The 22254-nt window shown below is 34.1% G+C and overlaps 4 protein-coding genes and 1 pseudogene across 5 annotated transcripts; all 5 read left to right on the forward strand.

Moving 5' to 3' along the window:
* Positions 1-4872, forward strand: LOC125833002 (uncharacterized). Of its 2 annotated transcripts, XM_049512169.1 has the most exons (7): positions 71-198; positions 1502-1590; positions 2823-2895; positions 3047-3140; positions 3222-3332; positions 3432-3489; positions 4078-4872. In XM_049512169.1, exons 3-7 carry the CDS (start codon positions 2841-2843, stop codon positions 4600-4602), a joined length of 843 nt encoding a protein of 280 aa, XP_049368126.1. In that variant the 5' UTR covers positions 71-198; positions 1502-1590; positions 2823-2840; the 3' UTR covers positions 4603-4872. The 2 variants fall into 2 exon arrangements, with proteins under 2 accessions (XP_049368125.1, XP_049368126.1); XM_049512168.1 differs by lacking the exon at positions 1502-1590 and having other exon boundaries at positions 1-198.
* Positions 4873-11063: 6191 nt separating this feature from the next.
* Positions 11064-13617, forward strand: LOC125832990 (wall-associated receptor kinase 3-like). Its single transcript, XM_049512158.1, has 3 exons — positions 11064-11958; positions 12143-12307; positions 12392-13617. Exons 1-3 carry the CDS (start codon positions 11064-11066, stop codon positions 13615-13617), a joined length of 2286 nt encoding a protein of 761 aa, XP_049368115.1.
* Positions 13618-14626: 1009 nt separating this feature from the next.
* On the forward strand, positions 14627-16167 carry LOC125832942 (feruloyl CoA ortho-hydroxylase 2-like). Its single transcript, XM_049512116.1, has 2 exons — positions 14627-15126; positions 15597-16167. Exons 1-2 carry the CDS (start codon positions 14627-14629, stop codon positions 16165-16167), a joined length of 1071 nt encoding a protein of 356 aa, XP_049368073.1.
* Positions 16168-16227: 60 nt separating this feature from the next.
* Positions 16228-18925, forward strand: LOC125832943 (putative wall-associated receptor kinase-like 16; annotated as a pseudogene).
* A 1075-nt stretch (positions 18926-20000) lies between these two features.
* LOC125832999 (bi-functional coumaroyl CoA and feruloyl CoA ortho-hydroxylase F6H2-2-1-like) lies at positions 20001-21659 on the forward strand. The gene is made up of 2 exons (XM_049512165.1): positions 20001-20529; positions 21083-21659. The coding sequence occupies exons 1-2, from the start codon at positions 20030-20032 to the stop codon at positions 21654-21656; spliced, it is 1074 nt and encodes a 357-aa protein (XP_049368122.1). The 5' UTR covers positions 20001-20029; the 3' UTR covers positions 21657-21659.
* Positions 21660-22254: the final 595 nt, after the last annotated feature.

Raw genomic sequence — 22254 nt, forward strand, 5'->3', positions numbered from 1 at the left:
GTTTTGAATTTTTTGGGTTCTTGGGAAATTCATAAGAGTTTTTTTTGTATATATATATATATAGATATATAGTAAGAAACACGGGTTATATGTGATAAAGGGGCAAAAAAAAGTTTGATAAATCTAGGGTTTGAGTGATTTGGGGTTTTTGATTTGTTGGAAGCTATGAGGAAGAGGCTTGATACCAGATTTCCCGCTGTAAGTTTCACTTTCGCCTTTCTATTCAGTTTTTTTATTTGGGTTTTTTATGTTTTGGGTGTTCTTGATTTTCTATGTTCTATATGGGTTTTTTTCTCCCTTGTTTGGTTGTTGAATTGAAAAAAGTAACTGGGGTTTTCTTGGTTTTGGTTTATTAAACAGTTTTGAGCTTTTTGTGGGATAAAGCTTTGAGCTTTGATGTTTTGGTGGTAGTTATAAGGCTATTGAATGAGTAGAACTGACAAATTTGTAAGGTTAAGGGTATGAATGGGTTTTTCTTTTCCCTGGGTAGTCTTGGTTTTGGTTAAAAATATAGGTTTTTGGGTGTTCTTGTAAATTTGAAAGTTTGGAGCTTTTAGTTCTGTTTTTGTGGGAATAAAGATTTGAGCTTTGATGTTTTGGTGATAGTTATAAGGCTATTGAATGGATGGAACTGTCAAATTTGTAAGGTTCCAAGGTATGGATAGGTTTGGATGTCTATGGTTTAATTGTTGCTTGTAAATTTGAAAGTTTGGATCGTTTATTTCCTTTGGGAGTAAAGCTTTGAGTTTTGATGATAGTTATTAGGCTGTTGAATGAATAGAACTGTTTAATATATAAGGTTCAAGGTATGGCTGGGTTTGGATGTCTACTATTTATTTGTTGCTGGTAAATTTGAAACTTTGGATTTTTTTAGACTATCAAGTTCCTTTTTGAGGGGAATGAAGCTGAGCTTTGATGTCTTGGTGATAGTTATAAGGCAAATGAATGAATACAACTGTCTAATTTGTAAGGTTCAAGGTATAGCTGAGTTTGTGTGTTGACTATTCACTGTAGGGTGAAAGGGTGGAGCTTGAATATGATTTCTTGTTTGGCTCCGGGGAGTTGCCTTGTTCTTATATTAGTTTTTTTTTTCTTTGAGAATTAATCTGTGAGCTTTGATGTTTGGGTGGTAGTTGTAAGGCTATTGAATGAATAGAATGGTCAAACTTTTCTAAGGTTCAAGGTATGGCTTGGTTTGGATGTGGCACTTATTTTATTATTGGTTGAAAAGGTGGAGCTTGAGTATGACTTTTTTTTTGGATTCTAGTAGTTGCCTTGTTTTCATGTTAGTGTGTATTTGCTTCGTTTAGTTGGATATTAAAATAGGTTGAGTACTAGATGAGGTGCCTCACTAAAGAAAGTAAGTGTGTTTGGATATCTACCATTTTATTGTTGATTGAAAAGGTTGAGCTCAAGTATGACTTCTTGGTTGGCTCGTGGGAGTTGCCTTGTTTTCATGTTACTGTGTGTATTTGCTTAGTTTGGTTTGGATATTAAACAGGTTAAGGTTGAGTACTAGATGAGGTGCCTCACAAATGAAAGCAGAAAGAAGAAAAGAGAACACATGTTCTCTTGTTTCTTGGAGTTGAGGTACAAGAAGTATGGATTTTTTTCTCTTGAATCCGGCAATTAGGTCTTAATAGTAGACGAAGAAATCTGATCTTGCCTAAGCTGTCAGTGCTCCGTGGTATGTTTTGAACATATAGTAAGTTGTTTGTGATAGTTACTGGACCATATTTTTGTCCGTATTTTTTTAACCTTCTCCTTATTTGCTGAGAGCAAAAACAGTTCTTTGAAGTTGCAAAAAGTAGTACTGTATTTTTTTTGGGAGAGGTAAGTAACAACAATAACAACAACAAACACAGGTAGAGTCTATGCAAACCTTACCGCTACCTTTGAGAAGGTAGAGAGGCAATTTGGGTAAACATATGTACAAATTGTAAAAGTAGTTCTATAACTGAAATCCACCTAGACAGAGCAAGTACAAATTGTAAAAGTAGTTCTATGACTGAAATTCACCTAGGCAGTGCATTTAAATAGCTTTGTTCCATGGACAAGTCTGATGTTTTGATTTAATTTTTAAAGCAAGTTTCTAATTCAGGGTGCCTGTAAAGAGTTGAACTTACCTGGTTGGAGAGGGTATTTGTTAGGTTGGTATGCATGAATTTAGAACTGGTAGTTGGGACAACAATATACCCAGTGTAATCCCGCAAGTGTAGTCCGGGAGGGTGATGTTTATGCAACCTTACTTCTACCTTGTAAAGCATATCAAAATCAGAATGAAAAGGACATATAGTAGTGAAGAAGCCATGCCAAAAATAATGAGACAAAAACAATAGCAATAAGCCATATCAAATAATACAAACCGAAGCATTGGAAACAACAAGTAATAGTAAGATTGAAAAACAAGAATGTAGGAGAGTAATGTTAATAATAGTGATATGGGAAACTAGACAATGATTGACCTCTTCCTAATACTATAATACAAACTAATTGTGGGAATGGGCATGCATGCACCAAATGTGTATTTGACGTTTTATATGTGGATTGCCTGTAATTTAGTGCGGTCTGCTAGTCTGTATCTTTCATGGTTCAACAGTATGTTGTACTGATGTTTGGTTTCAAGGTAAGAATTATGGTGATTGGAATTTGAAACCTAGCTATTGCTATTGCTTTTAAAAGTTTTGTATGTTAACATCTGGTTGTACATGAAATTACTTAATCTAATTGACTATTGTTATATGAAGTTATTGTCTCCGTTGATAAAGTTGCTGAATCGAAGATTTTAACTGTTCTAATACCTCATTGTCATTTATTTGCAGGCTCGGATTAAAAAGATTATGCAAGCTGATGAGGATGTGGGGAAGATTGCGATGGCTGTTCCTCTTTTAGTCTGTAAGTCCTTTATTTCAATGAATTTCTTTTTGCATTTGGTTCAACTGATTTAAGATCTGTTTACCTGTATTCATTCCTTTGCTTCTTGGTATCTATTTTTGTGTGGTTCATTTTGTTTATCCTAACTCGTGTTTGTCAACGTTATATTCAGCAAAAGCCCTTGAACTCTTTCTGCAAGATCTTTGTGACCGTACATATGAGATCACCCTCAAGAAAGGAGCAAAAACAATGAATTCTTTCCATTTGTAAGTTTAATTTACTGTTATGATAGTACACATTGTATTAGGTCTATGGTTATCAGCTAACTTGGTCCCTCTACTTCACAGGAAACATTGTATCCAGAGCTTTAATGTGTTTGATTTCCTGAAGGATGTAGTGAGCCGGGTTCCTGATCTAGGTGGGTCAGATGCTAGTGCTGAATCGGCCACCAAAAGAAGGTTAGAAAATTGTACTTCCTATGGTTTTTTTTTCTTGCCTGTGATGGGTTTCGGGGTAGTGAATTTGTATCATTAACGGCTGACTGTTTGCTGATTCAGGAAAGTTGCTGAAGAAGATGATCATGACAGTGATGATGATACCAAAAGGAATCATGCGGTATGGAGATTATTCCTTTTTGATAATGTTGGGTTTAAACTTGATTAAAACTTCAGAAATAGGGATAGGTTGAGGCATAATTACTAAACGTAGCGGTACTTTGGATAATTACCAAATGCAGAGAGTGTTTTTGAAATTCACTCTGTATCAGTGATACAACATAAGATATGGAACAAATTGTTGTATCACTGATAAAGAGCAAATTATTGCATCACTGATACAAAGCGAATTTCAGAAACTATTGTATCACTGATACAGATCAAAATTCATAAACTGTTGCATCACTGATACAGGGCGTGTTTGATTTTTCTTTTTTGAACTCTCGCTGTGTTTGATAATAGTGTATTAGTTTGTCTGGTTAAGTAACTATTCCTTTAAATTTTGGGTTTTCCATAGATAGCCCATTTGTTTAAACATTGACTAAGCTACAAACTGTTTACATCAAATGTTGTATGTAATCCGATTTCTTCTATGTATTTGTGCTTCCTGTATAACAGTGCCTTTTTACATCAAATGTTGTATGTAATCCAATTTCTTCTATGTATTTGTGCTTCCTGTATAATAGTGCCTTTTTTGTTGAAATCACAGAATGAGACTGCAAACAACAGTGGTACTGGAAGGGGACGAGGTAGGGGTAGGGGTAGAGGCCGTGGTAGAGGTGCACGAGCAGTAGAGAAAGGTGACTCCAATGTTCACAAGGAGAAACTTGAAGACCCTGCTGCTGATATTTCACATCAAAAGGATGATGAGAACCAAAAGCAAAATGATGAAAGAATGGTAGACTATGTAGCAGAATCAGCAGTAGATTCAAAGAACATTTCAGCTGCTAAATGCTCCCCAGAAGTCGTCGCCCCTGCTAGAAACTTCGATCTCAACATTGACTTAAACGAGAGTGTGGAATCCACACCAATGCCATCTGAAGTCCCTTTATCATCATCAGCAACACCAGCACCAGCACCAGCACCAGCACCACCGCCTCCTGAAGTGAAGCATGAGGAAATCCCTGGATGGTCCCTGTCCGAGATGGAAAAGATGGCCATCGATCCAATTCAATTGGCCAACTTAAACCAAGGGTTAGACGAGGAAGAGGAAGATTACGACGAAGAAGGATAGGTATTGTTATTCTAATGTGTTTAGAGCAGTTACAACTCACATACAAGTAGACAGGCTTGTTCTTCTAGTCTTTTTTAGGAATTTTAGTTCAAATGTAAAAGGAAAAAGGGCATCATTGTGAATGAAGCTCAGGTTTTTATTTTAGTTGTGACTTAGGTATCTGTATTTATAGTCTTGTGTATTGTTCATCAACAAGCATCTTAGGAAAAACATGTACAATTTCTAACTTCTAATTCAGAAATATATATTCTAGGTTGGAGGTTACATGAACACCTTGTTTGGATGATTGTTACCTATTGTATTGCTAGTTTAAATACCATGTTTGATTGTTAATTAAATTATATTATATCGTATCGTTTAAAATCTATCATTACATAGACGAAAAGTAACGATTGATTTGGTGTTATTGCATTGTTACTTTATATTTTCTTCTCATTTTGTCTTTTACTTGTTATTTAATAATTTTATTTTGTCATTTATTGTACTTTTTATAGTATTTCTATCTCGTACTCTACTTTTCTTTTTGACTTATCATTCAAATTATTAATATATGATATTTTATTATGTAACAGAGAGAAGGATACAATCTATCCACACATTGTTTCATTAAAACAATACGTACTATGAAATAATAACTAACCACCCTCCAAATAAAGTGCCAGGGTACTGAGATGTGTCAGAATTTGCCAACTTAGTTACTAACATTCTTAGATATTTCTTTATTAACTTGGAGATCAATTTGAAAAAGTTTTTGTGCGTGTTGTCAAGCGTCTATTATGTAAATACGTGAATCATATAAACTATATTACTTTTTTTAATAATACATATCAATTTCAATTGGAACAACTGTGTCATTTTATGACTTATTCTAGGTAATGTGTATAAATAAATGAGGTAATTCCTATATTTTAAGTGGTTAACTTATTTAAGACCTCATTTGTTTCGTTAAAATTTAAATCTCTGCATTTGAATATTAAAATTTAATATTAAGATTTGAATACTAAATAGTTTTTTTTCCAACACCTGAATGTACAAACTTGTTTTTATTTAAAATCAATAAATCCAGATTAATTTATACTATATCAATAAAAAAAAATTGAACAATTATATGACAGTTGAAAGTGGCAGTTGTAGATAATGATAACGGTGATGGTTGTGGGTGATCAAATATGACCATGACTGACAATAGTGATTAATAATAATTGTCGATCATAGTAACTGGTGGTTATAATTAATAATTGTAGTGGACGATATGGATAGTAAATGATAGTAGTGAATGATAACGACAATTAATTATTGTTGAAATTTGCTTTAAGTTACTGCAGTAACTTTTAGCAAAATAAGTTATTTAGTTTGAAATAAATTTGAGTTTTGAATTTTAGTTAGTTTGTTTATGTTGTTGAGATATTTTAGGTTGTTTAAATTTCCAATTATGCAAATTATGTATTTCTTGTTGGCTATATAAAGCCCCTCAATGCTTAAGAAAATTATTGAAATCAATTGAAACCTATTTCAATCCATTGAGAGAAATTTTCAATGTTTTTGTGCTGCCCCATTTTTAAAAAACACCAACAATTATATATAGTAATGACTAGTTATGACAATTATCGATAGTGATTGATGATTGTAATAACGATAAGCGATAATGATTCATGATTGTGACTATGTGACTGTAGTAATTAACTATAGCTATAAAACTTAAATGTTGGATAAGTCTCTTGATAGGAGGTAGCAGTTACCCTATGATATCAATTGATGTACGCGCAAGCTGACCCCTCCACCATGTTTAGAAAAAGGAAGTTTTCCCCTGTCAGTTGTCTTTCGATTTTTGTTACTATCGATTGTTTCTTGTGCTTTGGTTATCACCCTTTTTCGTAACCAATGTTCTGTAATGCTTCATCTACTATATGTTATGTCTTCTTTACTTATGTATGTTCTTTGTTATACGTTACTTGAGCCAAGAGTCTTTCGGAAACAATGTATATATGTTCGCTGTGGCTAAGCTGCTAAGCAGACAAAGAAATGATCCTGTTTCTGTTATTGTTGTCTATCTATCTATCTATCTATCTATCTGTCTATTTGTCTATCTATCTGTCTGTCTGTCTGTAAAGGGCTTATATTTTCGCGAGCCATCAACATTTGTAGGTTTCCATTCACATCAAAATGTCTTATCCGGGGAACTTGCTCGTGGTCTTCTTATCCAGGTACTATACGCCACTCTCTTACGATTAATTCGTTCTAGTTTTGACGTTTAACATATGTTTCTTGTATTATAGATCCAGAAGTTGAAGATTGATATTGATGAGTGAGTTAGTGTTACTGATCCTGTCCTAAAGATGAAACAAATTGAAGTTCAAGTGCTTCTGGTTTCCTGATCTGATCTCTGTATCTTCTGCGTCAAAATTTGGACTCTGAGGCAAATGGTAATCTTTTTGCGCGTACGTTGATAGGTGATGTGACCGTCTCATCTAAAAGCTTAAATTGTTAGCATAAACATATCTTTATTTGCTTGATTTACTTCCTCAAGATGCTTTCGTACGTGTAGACGTGGTTCTTTTTTATTGGTCAATCACGTGAAGAATCTTTTTTAAAGGGGAGCCGTGGTGTAACTGGTATGATCTCTTGGTCACATGTTCGAGTTGTGGAAACAATCTCTTTGCATAAATGTAAGATAAGACTACATATAATAGACACTTGTGGTCCAATCCTTCCCAGAACCCCCGCATAACTGGAACATAGAGCACCGGATTTCAATGATTTACTGATCTTTCCCATCTTATGATTCATGGCATGACATGATACGAGAGCAGAAGGCAGAGGAAGGATTATTTGAATTCAAAAACGACGGGCTACTTTTGGAGGATTCGACACGCACACAATATTTGACTTTGGTGTGGTTTTGATTAATTCCAAAGATTAACATTTTCTCTCTTTTCCTTAATCAGTGTCTCGAGCTTGAACTATGAGAATAAAGTTGTTTTTCATAGAGAGTGCTTTACTCCCAAAGTGGAATTTGCATACTGGACTCTGAATCAGTCAGGCCCCATAGCGGGTACACTCCTAGAAACAAAGTTTTTTCACACCGCGATTCAGTAAGAAATTTGTGTTATAAAACATGATTTTCTCACTCATTTCAATAATATCATCTTATTAGAAAAATGTATGGTTGGAACTAGGAAACAAATTTTTACTAAAATAGTGAAAAATTTCCTAATTTTTCTCTATGAATACATCACTATTTTTCCCTTTCTCACCCAATTCAATCAAAATGTCTGTATATATAGGCACTAAATATTTTTTAGTAATAAAATAATAATTTTTTTAGTAACTGATACTGAACACCGAATAAGAAACAAATTTCATGCCGGACTCTAAGGTTGACATCTTTGAAACCTTGATCATTTGATCCATTCCAAAGTTTGTATGGGTGAATTTTCCTCGGGCTATGACATGTACATATATTATATTATAATATAAATATGTATATAATAAGAAGGGCAAATATTTTAAATTTAAACTATCGTTAACGAGTAATCCTAATATAGGCGGATTCGTAAGGAACCGAGTCCTACCTAAGATGAAGAAAAGTCCAAAAAAGACAAAATAAAAAAAATGATTCCATCAAAATCAACCTTCTTTCAATTGTTGACACTTGGACTTAAAATTAAGGAAAAAATGAACCGTTCTTTGTATACTAATTATCACAATTAGTCTTAATCACAAAACACTTAGTTTTCATTCAGGTTGGTTTAGATGAGTTTATTTAAATAGTTTTTTTTTTTTTAGGTTGAGATATACAATTTATGAGTGAATGACAAATTCAGAATTTAAATTTTATAAATTTAAATTTGAGTAATTATCCTAACTCGTTTGATTTTTATTTCTTTTGGTTATTTAATGAGTTAAAATTGCAATTGCTATTTTGTAAACTAGATCATCGAAGAAAGATATTCAATTGCAATTATCTTTAATAAAAATATTACTTTTTTTTTGTTTTCTATTTGGTTTCCGGGCCCGCATTAGAGCTCGACTATTCCGGATATACGACGCTCTAACCCTAGACTTCTGGTTAAGGAAAGAGCAGCTTCATCCACTCTTTTGATTGTAAAAATATTGCTTAATTACTCTATAATTGACATTCTACAATACTCAATTTTTTTTTAATGTTTATGGAAATATTACAAAAACTTCATATTGCTTAGATAAATTCCTCAATGTGTTTATTTTTGTCATTAAAAGGACATCTATAAAACTTATATATTTAAGAATTTGTTCTTAAATCATCCATTAAAAAAATAAAAAAATATTCCAACACAAGGAAGTGGACTGTTGGATAGCGTAATACAAAACTTGTTCACAAAATTAAATTTATTGTCCGTTGTTTCGTAAGATTTCGTTTTTCGTTCCATCGTTGATCTTTTTATTTCTATCGATATATATTATTTCGCTCTCGACTTATTGTCACGACTAATATTAACGAACTCATATGAAGATAAATATTTCACATGTAAGAGTATAATGCATCTTTTAGTTGTGCGTTTTTTCTATTGTGTGATCCAACAATTAATGTGTAATCTATCGCCCACGCTTCTTATTTGTTCAAGATGGACGGTGTGAATTATGATTCGATCCAAATATTTAATCTCGTCGCGGAGATGCTCAGTTGACTTAAAATGAAAACACAAGACAGATGAATTGTGAACATTTATTAAAACAAATAGTTGACTACACTAGCTTTTAGATTAAAAGCAAATTGCAGAAAATTAAAGGAGATAATATTCTTATATTGATTCTCCAAGTCTACACTCAATTCCCTGAGGTCACAAGAATTATGGTTGAGTACAAATTAGAGTTATACATATATTAATTATGTTGATTTTGATATATGAGTATATATTATATCACTGCAGAGGCATATCCAGGGGAGTCACCGGGTTCACGTGAACCCATGCTCCCCTCCCGAGATCATATATAGTAGTGTTATATTTTTGAAAAAATATTAAAATATAGATATGTGAATCCACATTCGGAAATCACATAATGCCGATAATGGCTGGGTGTACCTCTCTACGTGAGGTTAGAAATTTGAATTTTATATTTATCTTGTTTTATTTTTCTTTCTAAAATTAGATAACACTTCTCTAAGTGGTAATTAGTAGCACTTTTGGCATTATATATATATATATATATATATATATATAAGAATTAATTTTGGACGTATAATATTAAAATTTTAACGTTTTCAGTAGTAAAAATCTAAATGTCAAACCGATCAAATTTATATCTTAGATCAACCTTTTTGTAATAATGCACCCATCATTAAAAAATCCTGAATACCCCTCATTTTATATGATTTTAATAGTCTTATGTTCTAATGGAGCATAATCTAAGGACTGGAGTTTAATTAATTTCGATAATCATGATCCTTTAGCAAATTAGTGTTACTTTTTATATCTAGCAAGGGGTTCATCTGAACCTCCTTTGTTAGAAAATTATATGGTACAAATAGTCAAAATTAGATTTATGTATTTTTAGCAAATGTTGAATTTTTCTTGGCTTCTTTGTGTGGTTGCTCTTTTTGACTCCTTCTGTTTCATATTACTTGACCTTTGTTGACCTACAAACCCCTGAATAAAGGTTAAATTAGAGGTCTATTTTACTAAACTAATCTTATTTATAATGTATTGAAACTCTCAATTTGACTATACTACTATTTTATATAATTACAACATTAAGGATGTTATGGAAAAAAATAATAAAACTCTCTTGATTTATAAAAATGGACAAGTAAACTGAAACAGTTATTTTTAATATAGGAGTCAAAGTAAAATGAAATGAAGGTGTATAATACTTCTTGAAAAACTATTAGAAGTGTCATATTTTATAATAACTTTATTTTATTTGCAATGACCATGATAGTGATAATATAACAACCAAAATATTTTTTTCATACAAAAGATAATATCTAAACATATTAGTACAAAGTTTGACTTTACTTGGATACAACAATTATATTATTGTCGTTCTATCCTAGCTTTAGTGGATAGAGTTACCTGGTACTTGTTGCTGGTGGAAGGTGACAGATATCTCGTGGAATTAGTTAAGTGCGCGAAAGCTGACCCGAACATCACGATCATCAAATTTTCTTTTAGAAACTTCCAACAAGGGAAGTATGAGGACTATTAGTATCAAAGTATCAAATATATAGTTGAATGGTTCAACCATGTATACTAGGTAAAAGTTTGAACATTTCTAAAACACTTTCAAATTTGACAAAAAACAAATATTGATGACTTATTCCATCTTCTTAACTAGTCAATTCCCTCTCTATAAATACTCAAACATTGTGCATTAACCAATATTTAAGTTCTTTGTTTGATTGACTTGTCTGTCATTTCTTGAAATCTCTCTTCTGATTCAAAATCGTTGTGTAACGTGTATCGTTCTGTTTCAATCAAAACATGGCTTTAATCCACTTGATGATACTAATATGTAGCTTGTTTTCAGTTTCGTCGTTACAATTCACAGCAAAATCCATTGCTAATGCTACTACCATAACCAAACCTGGCTGTGATAGCAAATGTGGGAGCTTAACTGTTCCATTTCCTTTTGGTATTGGTAACGGAACAGGCTGCTCGATTGATCCTTCATTCGATATCACTTGCAACGTTTCGTTCAATCCTCCAAAGGCTTTTCTTTCTGGCAAAGTTATTGAAGTGGTTGATCTCCTAGATGAGCATATACTTGTTAAGAACAATGTTGGGAGCAGGTGTTATGATCAAGCAGGGGCATTGATCAATGATGACTCGATAAACTTTAGCTTGGGATCGACGTCTTTCTCCTTCTCTGATCTCAATAGTTTGATGGTAACTGGCTGCGATGACTTAGCTATCATTCTCGGCTATGAAGGGAGGAACTTTACTAGTGGATGCATTTCTCTGTGCACGAAAAAAGAGGATATAATTGATGGATATTGCTCGGGAATTGGATGTTGCCAGACTTCAATCCCAACAGGTTTGAAGAGTTTTGTGAGTCTAACAAGGAGTTTGAATAACCATACAAATGTGTCTTCTTTTAACCCTTGTGGCTACGTGTTTCTTGGTGAGCCTGATAAGTTCACTTTCAAGAGCTCGGATTTGTCAAATTCGAGTTTCAGGAACAAGGTTTTAGAGGAAGTCCCTGTGGTGATTGATTGGGTTATTGGCAATGGTAGTTGCACTGTGGCTAAGAAATCAGCAGATTATGCTTGTGGAGAAAATAGTGTTTGTGTAGATTCTAAGACAGGCCTCGGAGGTTATCGTTGCAACTGCAAACCGGGATACCAGGGGAACCCTTATATCAGTCCAGGTTGCATCGGTAAGACTGAATGCATATTTTGAACTTTTTGTGTTCGAGTTTGAAATTGTTGTGCTTGTTTAGTAAGGTTTGAGCCAAAGTTACTGTGTTCGAATGGTGTTATATGTGTTGGTTAGTGTTGCATTTGAGCCGAGGGTCTATCAGAAATAATGTCTTTACCTTCTGATGTTTGATTAATTGACAGATATAAATGAATGCGAGAACGAGAATCCTTGTGATGGGATATGCAATAACTTTCCTGGAGGCTACAGCTGCACTTGTCCACATGGTCAGATTGGTGATGGCAAAAAGGACGGCCACGGTTGTATCCCTAAGAACTCTAAGTCACCCATCCTTCAACTCTCACTCGGTACGTCTACTCTGTGTCCAGTCAAACACCTTCATATAAAATGAAAACGGTTAAGAGTATACTAAAGTTTCACTTTCATTGCAGGTTTGTGCTTTGGTTTTCTAGCTTTGGTCATCAGTGCAACTTGGATATACTTAGGCATCAAAAGAAGACGACTCATAAGACTCAGGGAAACGTTTTTTCAGAAAAATGGTGGATTGATGCTCACGCAGAAACTCCGATCAAATGAGGGTGGTATGCAGTCTGCAGCTAAGATCTTTACAGCAGCAGAACTCGAGAAATCAACCAACAACTATGCTGACGAACGTATCCTAGGCCGAGGTGGTTATGGTACCGTTTACAAAGGTGTCCTTCCGGACAAACGTGTAGTTGCAATTAAAAAGTCTAGAACAATGGACGTCAGCCAAATAGAATTGTTCATCAATGAAGTGATCATTCTTTCAGAAGTCAATCATCGAAACGTGGTGAAACTCTTGGGGTGTTGTTTGGAGTCTGAAGTGCCTCTACTAGTCTATGAATACATTTCCAAAGGTACACTCTATTACCATATTCATGACGGTGGAGATCAAACGCGTTGGTTTTCATGGGAAAATCGATTAAGAATAGCATCTGAAGCTGCTGGTGCACTCGCGTATCTTCATTCTGCAGCTTCTACACCTGTAATTCATCGAGATGTGAAGTCTACAAATATTCTACTAGATGAGAATTACACCGCGAAGATATCAGATTTCGGGGCTTCTAGATTAGTGTCATTGGATCAAACTCAAGTGACTACATTGGTTCAAGGAACTTTAGGTTACTTAGATCCTGAATACTTCCACACAAGTCAATTGACAGAAAAGAGTGACGTTTATAGTTTTGGCGTGGTTCTTGCAGAGCTCTTAACAGGGCGAATACCACTAGATACTACAGCATCCGAACAAGAGAGAAATCTAGCTGCATTTTTCGTTAGGTCTATTAAGGAAAATCGATTGTTTCAAGTACTTGAGTCACGTGTGCTACGAGAAGGAAGTTTTGAGCAATGTCAAGGTGTTGCTGAGCTCGCGAAGAGATGTTTTAGGTTAACGAGTGAAGAAAGGCCTACGATGAAAGAAGTAGCCATGGAGCTAGAAGGACTAAGGAAGTTCACAAAACATCCATGGTCTAAAACTCAACAATGTCAAGATGAGGAGAGTCTTGGACTAATAACAGAACAAACATTGGACCTTTATGCGATTAATATGAACGCGAACATCATGTCTAACGGAGAATTTTCAGGACAACAGAGCTTGGATAGTCGGATGATGTTACAAATTCATAGTCCCCGGTGATCGATTACTTGTGTAAAGTCTGCATTTTTGTGTTCTAACTTGTATGTTGCAGAATGTAGAGTTTCCTTTTAACTAAATGTGTCAAAATTCATTCATGAAAATATGATCCGTCAAATCCGTCGAAGTTTGGACTGGTCATTGGTTCGTTTGTTTACTAGCTCAATTCATTTTACCGCATTAAAAAACTGTGCTGATATGTTGCAGAATATAGTTCCCTTTTGTACTTTGTTGTTTACATTTTAACCAATATAATACCACATTTCTTGAATTTTGAACATTTGGCATAGTTGAAATTTATGTATAATTTTACTTTTGACATTATTAAAAGTAAATAAGAAAATTAAATTATACTATTTTTACTGATAATTTATATGGATATAATATACAAATTTCATCAATCGTGACAATTGACAACAAAGATTGGGATGTTATTATACAAAACCACAATTCATCCTTTTGGACATCAAGAAGCCACCTCACCAATTTTCAAATAGCTATTTCTGGAAGATATATTTTATGATAATGATGTCTGATTAAACATAAAAGATAAAAATAAATTTTGAAACATTATTTAAAAAATCAATTTAAGAATTTTGTTTAGGTCATTATATTAATATATCATCCACATACCCTCACCCCCACTCTCTTCAAATAATAGAAGAAGGAATGATTTTTTTTAATCATTCGATATATGATATTCATATTGAATCCAATTAAAATTGAATTTGCGCCAAAAAGACATTGAGAAGTAAAACAATCTCTAATACAAACAATATTGTATTTAAGAAAATTTGAATTCAAGAGATTAGATTAAAAATTAAAAATATTTACCACTTCACCATGATCCCTCGTTGCTAGATGAAAGAATGATTCAATCTTCCATCATTTCATAGCCAACTCCCCACCCCCTCCTTCCCTCGCCCCCATATACACCCCTCTCAAATCCACCATTAAAAAAATCTCAAATTTCCTTCTTCCATTTGTACACACTCATCAAGATTCAATACAAATGTCTTCTTCAAAATTTGAACCAAATGATGACATACTTGATTTTGTAATCAAGAAAGCAAATGGACTAAAAGGCCTAGTAGACACAAACCTTGAAATTATCCCAAATCAATGCATTCAACCAAAAGAACAAAGACTAGACATGTCCCAAATTGATAATCAAGAATCAATCCCAACAATTGATTTATCAAATTTTGATGATTTAAATGTTGAAAAGTCAATTCAAGAAGCAGCAAGCAAGTGGGGTTTCTTCCAAATCATCAATCATGGGATCCCAATTGAAGTTCTTGAAGATTTGAAGGATGCGGCACACAAATTCTTTGAATTGCCAGCTGAAGAAAAAGTTAAGTATCATAAAGAAAAACTTAGTCCTGGTGAATCTGTGTTTATGTTTTGGAGTGCTATTGGTGACAAAGATGAGAAAGTTTTGGAGTGGAGGGATAGTATAAAACATGGTTGTAATCCACAAAATGATAGCAATCTTTGGCCTCCTCAAACAAGGTAACGTTTTGGGGTTTTCTACTCTGTGTAATCAATAGGTCACGGGTTTTCAAGTAGTATTACTTTTTGGGAGGTGCTTGCGTTTTTGAACTATCACCAACTATTTATCAAAACATATTTAAAAACTAACTAGATTAAGTGGTTGAATACAAAATTATCTCAAGATTTTATAATGGTGCTAATAACTTAAATCAAAAGTATATCGTATATGTAGGAGAAAAGTTATCTTTTATACGATTACATATCTAGTAAAATCTCACAAGTAGAGTATGGAGAGGGTAGGATATATGCAGATTTTACCTCTGACTTAGCAGCATAAGGAGGTTGTTATTTTATAGACTCTCGAAACATTCTTAGTGAAATTCTTAACTTTGACATTGAATCTTGAACGTTATTAGAGAAAAATTTGACCTTCCCATTAAACTTTGAATGCTCTTGATAAAATTCCTGAGTTTGTTATTGATTTATAGGAACCAAGTTTTGGAGTATCAAAAGTGGGCTAAACCACTTGCTAAAAAATTGCTTGAGGTGCTATTGAAGGATCTCAATGACAATGAAATCGACGAATCTTTAGAACCTCTCTTGATGGGAACTATGTCTATAAACATCAACTACTATCCACCATGCCCAAATCCAAGTATCGCCATTGGTTTTCGTAGACACTGCGACATGGGCTGCATAACTTTGCTCCTCCAGGACGACACAGGAGGCCTATATATCCGAGGGACTAAAGGCAACTGGATTCACGTAAATCCTATCAAAGGTGCCTTAGCGGTTAATATAGGTGACTCATTGCAGATCATGAGCAATGATCGATACAAGAGTATCGAGCATTGTGTAGCAGTTGATTCGAGCAGGGCTCGAATATCTGTACCGCTATTAGTGAATCCTAGTTTTGATAGTGTCATTGGTTCATTCCCACAAATGCTAAAAGATGGAGAAAAACCAGTGTACAAACATATTTTGTTCTCTGATTATTGGGATCATTGCTTCATTAAGAGGCCTTCTGGTAAAGCATCACTAGATTTTGCAAAAAATTGATGCTTTAATTTTCAAATTTCTTGTATGTTAATGTTTTTGTATTATAAATCTGTTATTGTAATGACGATAACTGTTATTTTATGTAACTTGCAATTTGGTGTGATCTTGTCCGTTATTTATTTATTTTTTCTTTATCTTGCCCTTTCTTATTTTAAGAACAATGTTGGGAGTAGGTGTTATGATCAAGCAGGGGCGTTGATCGATGATGACTCGATAAACTTTAGCTTGGGATCGACGTCTTTCTCCTTCTCTGATCTCAATAGTTTGATGGTAGTTGGCTGCGATGACTTAGCTCTCATTCTCGGCTATGAAAGGAGGAACTTTACTGGTGGATGCATTTCACTATGCGCGAAAAAAGAGGATATAATTGAAGGATATTGCTCAGGAATTGGATGTTGCCAGACTTCAATCCCAACAGGTTTGAAGAGTTTTGTGAGTCTAACAAGGAGTTTGAATAACCATACAAATGTGTCTTCTTTTAACCCTTGTGGCTACGTGTTTCTTGGTGAGCCTGATAAGTTCATTTTCAAGAGCTCGGATTTGTCAAATTCAAGTTTCAGGAACAAGGTTATAGAGGAAGTCCCTGTGGTGATTGATTGGGTTATTGGCAATGGTAGTTGTTCTGTGGCTAAGAAATCAGCAGATTATGCTTGTGGAGAAAATAGTGTTTGTGTAGATTCTAAGACAGGCCTCGGAGGTTATCGTTGCAGCTGCAAACTGGGATACCAGGGGAACCCTTATATCAGTCCAGGTTGCATAGGTAAGACTGAATTCATGATTTGAACTTTTTGTGTTCGAGTTTGAAATTGTCGTAACTTGGTTAGGAATCTACGATTTGTGCTTGTTTAGTAAGGTTTGAGCCAAAGTTACTGTGTTCGAATGATGTTATATGTGTTGGTTAATGTTGCATTTGAGCCGAGGGTCTATCAGAAACAACCTCTTTACGTTCTGATGTTTGATTAATTGACAGATATAAATGAATGCGAGAACGAGAATCCTTGTGATGGGATATGCAATAACTTTCCTGGAGGCTACAGCTGTACTTGTCCACATGGTCAGATTGGTGATGGCAAAAAGGACGGCCACGGTTGCATCCCTAAGAACTCTAAGTCACCCATCCTTCAACTCTCACTCGGTACGTCTACTCTGTGTCCAGTCAAACACCTTCATATAAAATGAAAATGGTTAAGAGTATACTAAATTTGCACTTTCATTGCAGGTTTGTGCTTTGGCTTTCTGGCTTTGGTCATCAGTGCAACTTGGATATACTTAGGCATCAAAAGAAGACGACTCATAAGACTCAGGGAAACGTTTTTTCAGAAAAATGGTGGATTGATGCTCATGCAGAAACTCTGATCAAATGAGGGTGGTATGGAGTATGCAGCTAAGATATTTACAGCAGCAGAACTCAAGAAATCCACCAACAACTATGCTGAGGATCGTATCCTAGGCCGAGGTGGTTATGGTACCGTTTACAAAGGTGTCCTTCTGGACAAACGTGTAGTTGCAATTAAAAAGTCTAGAACAATGGACGTCAGCCAAATAGAATTGTTCATCAATGAAGTGATCATTCTTTCAGAAGTCAATCATCGAAACGTGGTGAAACTCTTGGGGTGTTGTTTGGAGTCTGAAGTGCCTCTACTAGTCTATGAATACATTTCCAAAGGTACACTCTATTACCATATTCATGATGGTGGAGATCAAACGCGTTGGTTTTCATGGGAAAATCGATTAAGAATAGCATCTGAAGCCGCTGGTGCACTTGCGTATCTTCATTCTGCAGCTTCTACACCTGTAATTCATCGAGATGTGAAGTCTACAAACATTCTACTCGATGAGAATTACACTGCAAAAATATCAGATTTCGGGGCTTCTAGATTAGTGTCATTGGATCAAACTCAAGTGACTACATTGGTTCAAGGAACTTTAGGTTACTTAGATCCTGAATACTTCCACACAAGTCAATTGACAGAAAAGAGTGACGTTTATAGTTTTGGCGTGGTTCTTGCAGAGCTCTTAACAGGGCGAATGCCACTAGATACTACAGCATCCGAACAAGAGAGAAATCTAGCTGCATTTTTCGTTAGGTCTATTAAGGAAAATCGATTGTTTCAAGTACTTGAGACACGTGTGCTACGAGAAGGAAGTTTTGAGCAATGTCAAGGTGTTGCTGAGCTCGCGAAGAGATGTTTAAGGTTAACGAGTGAAGAAAGGCCTACGATGAAAGAAGTAGCCATGGAGCTAGAAGGACTAAGGAAGTTCACAAAACATCCATGGTCTAAAACTCAACAATGTCAAGATGAGGAGAGTCTTGGACTAATAACAGAACAAACGTTGGACCTTTACGCAATCAATATGAACACGAACATCATGTCTAACGGAGAATTTTCAGGACAACAGAGCTTGGATAGTCGGATGATGTTACAAATTCATAGTACCCAGTGATCGATTACTTGTGTATGGCCTGCATTTGTGTGTCCTAACTTGTATGTTACATTCATGAAAATATGATTCGTCAAATCCGTCTAAGTTTGGCCTAGTCATTGGTTCTAGTAATATGATTCATCAAATCCGTCCAAGTTTGGCCTAGTCATTGGTTCGTCTATTTACTACCTCAACTCATTTCAACTCATTAAAAGACTAGGCTGATATGTTGCAGAATGTAGTTCCCCTTATTATTTTGTTGTTTATAATTTAACTTGTATAAATTAGTGTATAATTCCCCATTTCTTGAATTTTGAGCATTTGGCATAGTTGATTTTTTTTTGTATAAATTAACTTTTGACATTATCAAACACATTTATTTAGAGAGAGGCAAATACGTGCATTTTCTAGCAAATGAAGGACACTAAACATTTGAATTTTTTAAGTGGTAGTGCTTTTTAAAGCTTTTTCCTACTTAGTAAAAAATATAATCCACATTTAATATATGTCTCCATCAAATTTATAGCTATAAAAGTTATACTATGAAAAGTAAATAAGAAAATTAAATTATATCTGTTTTTACTGATAATTTTTATGGATATAATATATAAAATTCATCATTCATAACAACCGACAAAAAAGTTATGGATGTTATCTACAAACCACAATTCATCTATGGACATCAAGAAGCCACCTCACCAATGTCCAAATAGCTATTTTATGATAATGATGTTTGATTAAATAAAAAATAAAAATTCAAAATACTAAATAAAAAATCAATTCAAGAATTTTGTTTAGGTCATTAATGTATCATCCACATACCCCATCCCTACTCCCTTCAAATAATAGATTAATCATTCGATATTTGATATTCATATTGAATTTGCATCGAAAAGTCTTATATTGAAAAGTAAAATAATCTCTAATAAGAACAATATTGTATTTGGAAAAATTCGAATACAATACATTTGATTAAAAATGAAAAATATTTACCACTTCACCATAATCTCCCGTTGCTAGATGAAAGTATGATTCAATCTTCCATCATTTCATAGCCAGCCCCCTTTTGCCCCACCCTCCCTTGAAATAATAGAAGAAGGAATAATTTTATTTTTTTATCATCGGAGGTTTGATATTCATATTGAGTCCAATGAAATTTGAATTCGCACCAAAAAGTCTCATATTAAGAGGATGTTTTTTAAACAAGTCAATTCTGTATTCAGGAAATTTGAATCTAAAACATCTAATTAAAGACGAAAAAGTATTTACCACTTTATAATAATTCATCGATGTTAAAGTAATGATTCAATCTTTCCTCATTTCATAGTCCACTCCCCTTCTTTCCTCTCCCCCCATACACACCCCTCTCAAACCCACCGCTAAAAACACCCAAAATTTCTTTCTTTCATTAGTACACACTCATCAAGATTCAACACAAATGCCTTCATCAAAATTTGAACCAAATGATGACATACTTGATTTTGTAATCAAGAAAGCAAATGGACTAAAAGGCCTAGTAGACACAGGCCTTGAAAACATCCCAAATCAATGTATTCAACCAAAAGACCAAAGACTAGAAAAATCTCAAATTAACAATCAAGAATCAATCCCAACAATTGATTTATCAAATTTTGATAATTTAAGTGTTGAAAAATCAATTCAAGATGCCGCAAGCAAGTGGGGTTTCTTCCAAATCATCAATCATGGCATCCCAATTGAAGTTCTTGATGATTTAAAGGAAGCAGGACACAAATTCTTTGAATTACCATCTGAAGAAAAAGTTCAGTATAACAAAGAGAGCTATAATACTGATGAATCTGTGTTGATGTTTTGGAGTGCTATTGGTGAGAAAGATGAAAAAGTTTTGGAGTGGAGAGATGGTATAAGACATGGTTGTAATCCACAAAATGATAGCAATCTTTGGCCTCCTCAAACAAGGTAACTTTTTGGGGTTTTCTGCTTCATGTAATTTATAGGTCACGAGTTTCCAAGTATTACTTTTGCGAGTTTCATATCTTTTACTATAAAGTGTTTGTGTTTCTGAACTATCACCAACTATTTATCAAAATACATTCCAAAACTGACTAGATCAAGTGTTTGAATACAATGCGTCACAACTTAATTTTGTCCAAATGGCAAAGTAATTTTGATGATAGTCCATTTAGGAAAGGAAACTCGTGAAAACGTGATACTTCAGATGTGTTTTTTATCATCATCTCAAGACTCTTTTTATAACGGTGTATATATATCTTTTTTACAATTACATATCCACTATAATCTCACAAGTAGAGTATGGAGAGGGTAAGATATACGTAGACTTTACCTCTATCTTTGCTACATAAAGAGGTTGTTTTTATAGACTCTCGAAACATTCTTAGTAAAATTTAGGACTTTGACATTGAATCTTTAACATTATTAGCAAAATTCTTGACCTTGCCATTAAATTTTGAACACTCTTAGTGAAATTTCTGACTTTGATACTATTTTACAGGAATCAAGTCTTGGAGTATCAAAAGTGGGCTACACCACTTGCTAAAAAATTGCTTGAGGTGCTATTGAAGGGTCTCAATGTCAATGAAATTGATGAATCTTTAGAACCTCTCTTGATGGGAACTATGGCTATCAATATAAACTACTATCCACCTTGCCCAAATCCAAATATCGCCATTGGTTTTCGTAGACACTGCGACATGTCCTGCATAACTCTGCTCCTCCAGGACGACACGGGAGGCCTATATGTCCAAGGGACTAAAGGTGATAACTGGATTCACGTAAATCCTATCAAAGGTGCCTTGGCGGTTAACATAGGTAACTCGTTGCAAATCATGAGCAACGATCGATACAAGAGTATCGAACATTGTGTAGCAGTTGATTCTAGCAGGGCTCGAATATCTGTACCGCTATTTGTGAATCCTAGCCCTGATAGTGTCATTGGTCCATTCCCCCAAATACTCAAAGATGGAGAAAAATCAATGTACAAACATGTTTTGTTCTCTGATTATTGGGATCATTACTTCAGTAAGAGGCCCTCTGGTAAAGCATCACTAGATTTTGCTAAAATTTGATGTTTTAATTCACAAATGTCTTTGTTATGCAATGACAAAAAGTATTTCTTTATGTAACCGGTGAGTTTGTGTGATTGTATTGTTATCTTATTTTGTTCTAATGATTTCATTATCTTATTTTGCCCTTCATCCTACTTTTTGTTTATAATAACTTTCCCCCATATTTTTTTTTCAATGTAATAATGTCAGGGGTGGACCCACATGTTGAACCCACTCGGTTGGAAAATTTATTATTTATATAAGGAGAATTAATGTTAAATTAGAATAATTATATATTTAAACCACAATGAACAAAGTGTGGCATGTTACTGCTTTTGGTTCAATATCACAGTGTATTCATATTCAGTTGCCAAATTGGCCTATAAAAAAAATTGACCAATCATATTCAATATGCTAGTCACTAATAAATTTATCACCTATATATTTTATTTTATTTTTAAATTTCATGTTGTATATTTTGTTTTCTTATTCAAATTCGATAAAAAAATCTTAAATCTATTATACTTCTAAAAACATTTAATCATTTATAATTGAATTTTCGTAGTCTCTTTCTTAGTTTTTTGCTATAATTTGTTATTTTGATGAGATTATATATAGT

Source organism: Solanum verrucosum, unplaced genomic scaffold, assembly GCF_900185275.1.
Source record: "Solanum verrucosum unplaced genomic scaffold, falcon-dt-bn FXZP01000016.1, whole genome shotgun sequence".
Taxonomy (NCBI): domain Eukaryota; kingdom Viridiplantae; phylum Streptophyta; class Magnoliopsida; order Solanales; family Solanaceae; genus Solanum; species Solanum verrucosum.